Raw genomic sequence first — 10,682 nt, forward strand, 5'->3', positions numbered from 1 at the left:
TCACTTTGAAGCTTATGATCAACAGGTTTTGATAACTTAGCACCAGCTTTAGAGGGTGATTACTGCTCTGTAAGATGAGAGAAAAGGCTGCAGGTTGGGCTGGCTGGTGGACAGTTAAGGGTTAACCCTCCAGTCAGCTCAGTTAAATGCTCAGTGATAGGTGAACAGACTCATAGAGCTGTGTTTGAAGAGTGGGGTGGGGGATACCCTCTTAGTGTGCAGTTTTCACTCTCTGTGCACAAGTTTTAAAAAAGTATTCTCATATCTGTGGGTCTGTCGTATTTATTAGTCACAGTATTGATTTACTCCTTTACAGCTAAAAAGGGTCACTGAAGGTTCGAGAGTGAACCTGTTTACACAGAGAAGAAAGTCTCTGGTTGTTTTTCTCAGATGAGAGTTGGTGTTGTGAGCCTCTGGGCTAAGTTGAACCATGTGGTTTTGTGTTTGCTGTGAAGTTAGGAGACATTTGTTTTGCCACTCTTTGTCAGAGAAACTCAGACAAATACATGGGTAAACTGAATTACTTTCTATGAAACAAACCAGATAAGTTTGTTCAGTGAACTTCATACCTCAGCAAAACTTTTTCTTCTGTTTTCCTTTTCTGTTTTTTTTTTTTCTCAACAGAGGCAGAGAGAGAGAGAGAGAGAGAGAGAGAGAGAGAGCAGAGAAGATTGGTTCCTGTAACTGTTGTTCTGCCCTGTGATTGGTGGAAGCCTGTTGCTAGGCTTATGTCAGTGTTGGAGAGTTTTCTGCTTCCTCTCCTCTGTGCACTGATAGGTTAGGTTTGAACTGGTCTGGTGGACTTCTGCCACTTGTTGAACATCCCCACAGTTTCTGCGGTTCCCCTCTCGTCTTACTGCATGAGAAAACACAGCAGCCGCAGCACTGAGACACACATGTGTGCCGAGTTTGCGTCTGGCATGGCTTCCTCTCTCTGTTTTTTAATCTTATTAACTTTTATCATCCTCTTTATTGGTTTAAGCCTGTTGTTAATTCTGCCCCACACTCATAAAGGAAAAAAACAACTGCTTTTGTGAGCATTTGAGAAAGTAGCTGCCATACTTTGTTACTTATAAAAAGTTTAGTGAACTTGACAGTAGACAGTTGGATCTTAATGAAACAGCTACTTTACTTTAAAACTACTAATTGATTGTTCCAGATTTAGTATCCACTTTTATACCTCTCTCTACAGTAATCCTCATAACTTGGTTGTAAAATGTTATAGCAACATGCCAACTGTTGCATGTCTGTTTACTGGAGTACTTCACTAAACCTTAAATTCCTCAGTGGCACAGTCACTTATTGAACTTTCTACACATTTCTGTGGTACATATTTCACACTTTGTTGACTGATACTATGTTTTGTACATAAAACATTCACTCGCTCTAGACTCATAAGTTGTTGGCTGTAAATTATTAGTAGTTTGAACCATAGGGACAGTGGTCAGCTTGGATTTAAAGGAATAGTTCTGATTTTTTGAAGTGGGGGTTGTATGGGGTACTTACTCATAATCACCAGCCCATTTTACATAGAGATCCTGTGATACTGCTGCAACAAAGACCCTTGATTATTCTGCTTGTTTACACAGAACCAAACAACGCTGGCATAATGCTGCCCCAGTGTGTGATTTTAGATAGCATGGCGTCCTTCCACAAGTAGAAGGCTTTGACGTATAACATAACAACGTTGGTCTCTAGTGTGACATACAGCATACAAGTTGGTCAGCACTATCTAAACAATAAGAATTGCATAACATGGCAATAACACTCATTTACAGTCCATGTTACATGATCTCGTCCTCTGCTCGGAGGATAAGGAGCACCTGAACCTCACTGTTTAACCAATTTGCAGACATTTTTATGTGCTGATCTTGTTTGAGTTAGCTGCTAACTGCTGCTAGCTGTTTTTTAGATCTCCTGGCAGTGGGTCACAAATATAATATGTCATCAAAACCTCTCTCCTGTCCCGCCCATGTTCTTGTCCTGTTGCCTGTCCCTTTTAAACAGATGTTGATTTGGTGCTGTTACTACTTCCGATGATGGCTTAAAGATGAGAAAACTCTTTCCCCCATTTCCACATTTGTGCCTTTTATACAAAACGTTGAGGCTAAATAACGGCACAACATTCCCTCCTTGAACAGGCAGTGTAGAAAGGGTCTACTGTAATTAGCTACAGCTGATTTCTATTGACACACTCCCAGTTTAGAGAAGTAGGCAGAAGTACCCCAACGGGAGTTAAGCAGCATACTGCTGCAAAATGTGTTTTAACCGCCTAAAACAAATCTTACCTAAAAAAAAGATCAGTAACAGTTTAAGTTTATGCTTTATGTAGAATATTTTCACTGCCTTAGTTTGCCATTAGACAGCCCATTCAGATGGAGAACTGAAGCCAGACACCATTAACAAAAGCAGTCATTTTACCTTGCTGAACACAAGAGTTGCTGGTCTACCCCTGCCTCGATCAGTTAGTTTGTTTGTGTTATTGTGTGACTTTGGTGTTTTTAAAGGGTTAGTTTAGATTCACCAAAGTCACACAATATCACAAACAAACTACCTGATCGAGGCAGACCAGCACCTCCTGTGTTCAGTGAGGTAAAATTACTGTTTTTGTCAATGGAGTCTGGCTTTAAAGAGAGCATGGATAAGTTAAACTTTTAGTGCAGTTCCCCGTCGGAAAGAGCTGTCTAACAACAAGTCAAAGTGGTGAAAATATTCTAAATATGGTGTACACTTAAAGCAATATTGATCTTTTTAAGCAGTATGTTGCATGGCTCCTGTGGTGGTACTCCTGCCTGCTTCTTAAAACTTGGAGTGAGCTGACCTCGACCATATCTCATACAACCCTACTTAAAAAAATCCATCCAAATGTGCCTTTAAGGTTGACAAAATGGATTCCTAAATTCTAATAAGTGGGGGGAAAAAAGGTCACTCCTGGAGCACAATATGCAATCATATTTTGTTTTCCACCAAAATGTGGCAGAATACACAGTTTCTAAATTGTCAGCATCTGCTTCTTCCTCCATGAAATGTGTACAAGCTGGTGCTCTCATGTGCATTAAGTTTCTGTGTCCACTGGTTCATGCATTAAAGCAAGCCGATGTAACTCTTTCTGAACTCCAGCGTCTGTGGAGCACATGGGATAATGGTTAAAGTTAAAATGTAGTGTAAGAATAGCACTAGCTGTCACAAAGTCAGGAAACTGTGGGTTATTTCTCATTAATTTAGCTTTAAATTTGTGCTATTTCTTGTGTAAAGATGCTTCAGTTGTGTTAAATTGGTGTTAAAGTAGTCATAACTGAGCAGACAACAGCTTCTTATAATTGACATTAAAGTGTTTATATAAATAACCTTTGATCTAAATAATATTCCTGGCTATTACTCTTAATGGGAATGTTTTTTATGATTAGTATTTGTTTAAGACAAGTGGAAATGTATCCATTGTTCAGGCCTTTCCTCCAACAGATCACTATCTGATGATAGACACACTGTTAAAACAAATCTGAGGTGATTCCTGTTGTTTCCAGGAACCTTCAGTATAACTAATCTTTCCGATGTTGTCCTAACCCCTGTGCTGCAAACACCCATCATACACACACACTCACACACACATATGCTCACACTGTTACAGATCCAGGGTGTCACGGTGACTTAGTGGCCAATCCTGTAGCTAAAAGGTCACTGGTTTATCCCTCACAGCAGCTAATGAGTCTTTCAGCCACTGTGTTATCTTGTAAACAACAAACAAGTAACAAAGTGTTTACAAGCTCATTCATGGAAACATGATCATAAAAAGCATGTCTGGAGTGGTTCAGATAATTTCCTTACTGTGTTTATAGTGATCAGGCGTTTAAGAACATCACTGTAGGAGACATCAAATAACTGAGACATCTAAAGATGTAGGTCTCCAGACTCCAGTGAGACACCTGCAGTGTGGTTTTCACATGTCACACCGTGTTCTCAACCAGCCTCAGAGGACACCACAAAGTGTTACAGGTGACAAGTCAGGCACAATATACTAAAGTGTGAAGTCATGTTTTCTTAGATTGTGTACGCCATAGACAATATTCAAGTGAGGAGACGAATTCAACCACAGAAATAAAATGACAGTAGAATGGACATTCCCATTCAAATCAGCGTAGCAGGACAGTTTGAGTGGCCTCCATTTTTTGCATTCATTCATTCATTCATTCATTCATTTATTTTCCATAATAGCTTATCCTGTTAGACCTCAGCTCCCTGCAACCCCTATCCCAGCTGACACTGGGCGAGAGGCAGGGTACACCCTGGACAGGTCACCAGACTATCACAGGGCTGACACATAGAGACAGACAACCATTCACACTCACATTCACACCTACGGACAATTTAGAGTCACCAATTAACCTGCATGTCTTTGGACTGTGGGAGGAAGCCGGAGTACCTGGAGAACATGCAGACTCCGCACAAAAGGGCTCCCCACCCCAGGTTTGAACCAGGAACCCTCTTGCTGTGAGGTGACAATGCTAACCAAGAAAGAGTGAGAACCAGCCAGCAACTTAAAGTTATTTTACATATCGTTAGAAAGACTGTGAGTATAACGGCATGTAGAGGCAGCATATTTTTTACATCTAACTTGATATAAAAAAGGGTTGATGAGCTGATAGTTGTTGGACTAACTAATTAGATGGCAAACAAGACTTTTTTTTAGATCTATTTTGTTTCTGTGGAGTTTGTGTTTTACAATGAGTGAACAAGGCAATTAAGATAAGGTTAGTCTTTGTTCTGTGAAAGACAGAAACTTGGATTAGTGCACAGTTGTATTTTTAGATGTAATAAGAAAGATCTGTGTAAAAATAGGCCAAAACGGAATTATCAGACTAGTGAGTGTGACACTCCTCACGGCCCGACTGACGTGTGATGTCACCATAACAACTAACAATCACTATTTTCTTTTGCACTAGTCAAATAACCATGGAAAACAGTTCAAAGTCCTGTCCTGGGTAGGACAAAAACACCTGAACTCAAGTCACTTATGAGCCTTGTCTGGAGCTTTCCAAATCATTCCAAAACATATATAATATTGTACGGATGTTAAGTGTTTTGAGTCTGTCATTACACATGCTTCTTATAATTCTGTGTAACTTGTTTACACGCTCTGGTTTGCATAATTCATCTGGGAGTACCAACTGCAAACATGCAGCGTTTTATCATTTGGACCAAAGACGGTGAACAGGAGGAGTAATAACGGCCTTGATGTTTGAAGGAGCAGATATGCCTGGATCACTGCACACACACAGATACTCCTGATGTTAGTACAGTAAAGCCTACAGAGGAGTCAGTGCGTGCACTCTGACAATAGTGTTTGGCCCCGTCCGCGAGGCTGGACCCCCCGAGCCTAAGCGCTTTTATGTGAAAAGGTTTGGTGTGTCGTAAGCCCTAACGCTGACCAGCCTCTTCTGCAGCTTTGCTGAGCCATGGGGCTCCCAGCAGCCCTGGGAGTGCTGACTCCAGCCCTGGGAACATGTTTACCACTGCCCCGCACCCCACTCTGTGGCATCAGGAGAGGAACCAGGGAGGGGGGGGGGGGGCTGGGGGCAGTTGGCTCGATCCACACAATGAACCTGCTGAATACTGTGCTATCTAACTGTCACTGCTGGGGACTTGCAGCCGGTTGCCAAACTGGCCTGGCAGGCTCTTGATCAGAGTACACAGGGCAGACGTGCCTTTTCTTGTCTTTCACTCACCATCTCCTCACAGTTTCCAAATTTAACTTGTTTGTTTTATTGTGTATCTCTTCACCGTTATCCCAAACACTTATGTAGCCAGGGTCGTTGCCCAAAGGATGAACTGAAACATAGTATCTCACAAAATGTATGACTTCTTCCAAACAAGCCAAACCATTGTGTCGTTTTCTTCCAATGAAACGAGTCTTTGTGAAACCTCTGAAAAGTGTATTTTGTTATGCTTGGGAAACATGTTATTTAGAAATCTCACACAGAAACATGACGCACAGATGTGCACACTGCCCAATATGTGGATGCTTTTGTAATGTGGTCGCTGGCAATCCGCAGTGGAAACAACACTTGACTCGCATGTGCTTTGAGATGAAATTTATCTGTTGTTTACCAGGAATTTTCAAAGACAAGTGTGCCAGTCGTTTCCACATTCAGACCTGTTTGTGTGAAGCAAGGTGCATCTTACACTGTAATATAAAATGTGTGGTTCACAGTGTTGTTTTCGACAGATCCCATCTGATATCACTCTGAGTAATTATTGACTTTCTAACCACTCCGATGTGATAAACCAGTTATACGCTGTTTCTAGTGAACGTGTTATTGTCAGGCTGGGATAAACAAAGCCATAAGAGCTGCCTTTCCTTGTCTCTGCTTCCTCCTAGCTTTTAAAGGAGTCCTTCAGCTGGGGGCTGATAGGTGGATCGCATTATCTGTGGTCTGATAGGCTGCGGTGCGAAACCACTAACTGAAGGGCTGTTGTTGTTGCAGCAGCAGCAGGTCCTGCAGCCATCCATCTCGCTGCGTGCTGATGCTGATCTTTGCAAGGCAGAACTCTCTACCTTCTTCTGCTGCTCACCAAGGACAGGTGGGGGCTTGGTTTACCCCCCTGGTGCAGCAAGAAGCCAATAGGGGGACTTGCTGCTGCATGCTGGAGCTGGCTAGTTGTTTTCATTGAATGCACATAACACAGATCAACACACAGAGATACCACAAACATGATATCTGTGTTTGGCAGAAAACTGTTTCTAGCAGTCCTGCAGGGTGTTTTCTCCATACCTTGATTATTTATTGATTGATTGATCAGAGAGGAAAAATCAAGCATGCAATCACCTTGAATTGATTGCCTCCATTATTTAGCACACAGAGTGTAACTGCATCACAGTGAATTCAATCATGATCAATTGCAGCAGGGAACAAAAGAAGGAGAGAGAAGTGATGATGTTTTCTTAGAGAAGGGGGGATTGTTCTCTCTCTGCTCACGTTTAGGACCCCCCCTCTTTCTCCTCAACGCTTCGCTCCGCCCTCTTTTTCTCCTCCCCGCTGCCATTGGCCGCGCCGAGGCTGTTTTCGCCACCCGATTGGCCGCCGCGCACGTCAATCGCACGAGCCTCGACTTATTTACCGAATGTATGAGCAGCGGAGGACGGTATTCTGCTGTAGGGCTGCAACAGCTGACTGCTGAGCACTTTGCCCAGTGCCTCAAGGAACAAAGAGAGGAGGAAACAGCCATCCGGAATACGGTGTTTAAAACCGTATTCTCTTCAAATAATCAAAGTGCAGCGAGGACACGCGATGAGGCACGCGGTCACACCGGCAGAAACCGTGGAAAATAATTCTTTTGCAGTGACAGACCTGTTAAAGATATGTACCCATTGTGAACGGCTCAGCAAAAAGGTAAGGAGAAAGGCTTCAGGAGCGAATAACACCATTTAAAAACGCTCTGTTCCTTTAGTTGCATCATTCTAACATCTGGATTATTTAAAATATTGTATCACATTATAATTTCAAGCGACGTTGTTTTTTCCTTCCTCTGAACAAACAAGCTGCAGTGCAGTCTTTGTGCAGCCTGTTTACGAAGAGTTTGTGGTCCTCGGTCAATAAATCCTCTCTGGGTTTATTTTCTTTGCTGATTTCAGTTCAGATGAAGAAGTCGCGTGCATGTCAGGTTTCAAGGGTTGTTTTTCAGCCAGTGTCATTTCTGAATTAAACGCATTTGGCTGGTCATTCATTCATCCCGTTCATATTCATCTGCCTCATTGTGCGCTGCGGGACGGTGTCCGCTAGGAGACATGTCTCGACAAGCAGCGGAAAGTTACAGGACATAATAGAAGCAATGAAGAGGGGTTTTATTGGGTTATAATTTTGTGTTCGGACTTTTCATCTATTATAAAGAGTTTAATCATGTTTTTCAGCTCATTGTGACAGCTGTGAGTTACATGTCGCCTCTACCATTAAACATTAAATCCCATTTATTTAAATAATTGATTCAATTTTTCCATTTAAACCAGTAAGGATCCGACATGTTTACTAGTATTAAACTAACAGCTCTGATTTCTCACTTTGAGTGAAGCAATACAGTGACTGTAAAAATGAGAAGTGATGATCGCAGGCAAACTCCTCTGCTTTCCTGTGGTATTCAAAGCATGTTTTTCTCCTTTTTCTTGTCTTGCAGGACTTGGGAGTAAGGATCCCAAGACCCTTAGGAAACGGACCAAGCAGATTTATCCCAGAAAAAGAGGTACAGACAGTCATTCTCACCAGAAGCTTTTAACTTTGGTACAAATCTAAATGCAAGAAGCTTAAGTATTGCTGTTTTTTCTGTTAGATTCTTCAAGTCAGTAAAGTGGACGCCAGGACACAGTCGATACTTGAGGATGCGTTTGCAGCCCTCGGTCGTCTCGACAACATTTCTCTGGTGATGGGCTTCCACCCGCAGTACCTGGAGAGCTTTCTCCGGACGCAGCACTACCTGCTGCAGATGGATGGACCCCTGTCTTTGCACTACCGACACTACATCGGCATCATGGTACAGTCATGTTTGTCCTCTGATGTCAAATCAACGCCTCAGTTAACTGTTTGTGTCAGGTGGTTAAACATCTTGTGGTCAATCCTGATCCTGCAGGCGGCAGCTAGACACCAGTGTTCCTACTTGGTCAACCTCCACGTGAATGACTTCCTCCAGGTCGGGGGCGATCCCAAGTGGCTGAACGGCCTGGACGAAGCCCCGCAGAAGTTGCAGCAGCTCGGAGAGCTCAACAAAATCCTGGCCCACCGACCTTGGCTTCTCACCAAGGAACACATCGAGGTGAGAGGACGGGCACGGTCTGGAGGGTGGATGTGGACATGAGGAGTGTTGCGTAACGGGCTGAGATCATGGGTGGAGGCTAGAGTATAGCTGCAGCTGTATAACTTGGAAGTGTTTGGGCGTTGTAGCAGCGGAGGTATAGTGACAGAGGGATCAGAGGGATGGAGGGGGTGAGGCTGGAAAATGAAGAGACAATAAATTGGTTTGGAAGGGTGAAGACATATTTTCCCACTTCCTCAAAGGTCAGTGATATTGAAGTCATTATTTGGCTCCAGTTGCCAGCGCTCACTTTATTTTTCCTTTTATTTTTTCCAGCGCCTTCTGAAGGCAGAGGAGCACAGCTGGTCCCTTGCGGAGCTGATCCATGCCGTGGTCCTCCTCACACACTACCACTCCCTCGCCTCCTTCACCTTTGGCTGCGGCATCACGCCCGAGATCCACTGCGACGGTGGGCACACTTTCAGACCCCCCTCCCTCAGCCAGTACTGCGTCTGTGACATTGCCAACGGCAACGGTCATGCTATTCACCACGACGATCCACTCGGCAACCAGGTGAGTGGTGACGGATGGTGTGTGTGTAGTAAGAAAGAGCATGTAAGGGTCTTCTCACTAGTGTGTGAAACTTAAATCCAGGCAGCGGGTGTGTTGTGTTTGTAGATACTAAGACGTTTGCAGCAGCTGTGTGAGATACTTCTTGTAGGACTCTTTCCTAACCACAGGTGTGCTCTCTTGCCCTTCATAGGAGATGTGTGGCGAGGTGGAGGTTCTGATGGAGCGCATGAAGCAGCTGCAGGAGTGCCGCGACGATGAGGAGGCTAGCCAGGAGGAGATGGCGACTCGCTTTGAGAGGGAGAAGACAGAGAGCATGCTGGTGGTCACAGCAGAGGACGAGGAAGGCGTCCCCTCCAGGGACATCTCCCGACATTTCGAGGACCCCAGCTATGGCTACAAGGACTTCTCCAGGAGGGGGGAACATGTGCCCACATTCAGAGTGCAGGTAGAGATCCACTACAGTCTGAACTTCGAGGACACTAATCTGAAAAGATGTTCCTGTTACTTACCTCTCATCTCTCTGTTCTCCAGGACTACAGCTGGGAGGACCACGGCTTCTCCCTGGTCAACAGACTGTACCCTGATGTTGGTCAGATGCTGGACGAGAAGTTCCAGATGGCCTACAATCTGACCTACAACACCATGGCAACACACAAGGATGTGGACACCAGCATGCTGCGCAGGGCCATCTGGAACTACATCCACTGCATGTTCGGCATCAGGTCAGTCACTGGATACACTGAGGAAACTTTGTTGTATGATGTAACCTTTACTTTTTTGAATGTGTGCTGTTAAGCTCTGTCGCCTCACACTGTGTTTCTCTGTGCTCTTTAGGTATGATGACTACGATTACGGAGAGATAAACCAGCTTCTGGACCGCAGCTTTAAGATCTATATTAAGACTATGGTGTGTAGTCCTGAGAAGACCACCAAACGAATGTATGAGAGTTTCTGGAGGCAGTTTCAGCACTCCGAGAAGGTGAGATCCTGATTACTCATGGCCTGATATGTACCAGCTGTTTTATCAGGAAATGAGTCAGCATTTGTCCCGGTTCCCTTTTCTCAAAATCAATGAGATTTTTTGAATGGATTTTTGGTCAGATTCCTGAAATAAGGTCTGTAGGTAACAGTGTTAAGATATTTTCATGTTTTGTTCTTTGACATAAAATTTGTCACTGAATAATCCCACTTGTAAATGTTGAAGCCTTTACATGTCATGTGGCTAAATGAGACTACACAACAGAGTTAATTTCCAAAATCCATTGGAAAAATCTCATTGGCTTTTTGACAAGGGAACCAGGGCGATGCTAACTTCCTCGTCAGCCTACAGT

The 10,682-nt window shown here is 43.8% G+C and overlaps 1 protein-coding gene across 2 annotated transcripts in view; it reads left to right on the forward strand.

Annotated features, from left to right (window-relative positions):
• sesn1 (sestrin 1) overlaps positions 1-10,682 on the forward strand; it is a 77,006-nt gene that overhangs the window by 63,364 nt on the left and 2,960 nt on the right. The window contains exons 1-8 of one of the 2 annotated variants that reach the window (XM_033648207.2): positions 7,125-7,388; positions 8,167-8,232; positions 8,320-8,520; positions 8,617-8,799; positions 9,115-9,351; positions 9,542-9,796; positions 9,883-10,073; positions 10,186-10,330. In XM_033648207.2, the coding sequence (XP_033504098.1) occupies positions 7,287-7,388; positions 8,167-8,232; positions 8,320-8,520; positions 8,617-8,799; positions 9,115-9,351; positions 9,542-9,796; positions 9,883-10,073; positions 10,186-10,330 (1,380 nt within the window). In that variant the 5' untranslated portion in view covers positions 7,125-7,286. Of the gene's footprint in view, positions 1-7,124; positions 7,389-8,166; positions 8,233-8,319; positions 8,521-8,616; positions 8,800-9,114; positions 9,352-9,541; positions 9,797-9,882; positions 10,074-10,185; positions 10,331-10,682 lie in introns of those variants that run through there. The other variant, XM_033648206.2, reaches the window with a different exon arrangement.

Source organism: Epinephelus lanceolatus, chromosome 13, assembly GCF_041903045.1.
Source record: "Epinephelus lanceolatus isolate andai-2023 chromosome 13, ASM4190304v1, whole genome shotgun sequence".
NCBI lineage: Eukaryota > Metazoa > Chordata > Actinopteri > Perciformes > Serranidae > Epinephelus > Epinephelus lanceolatus.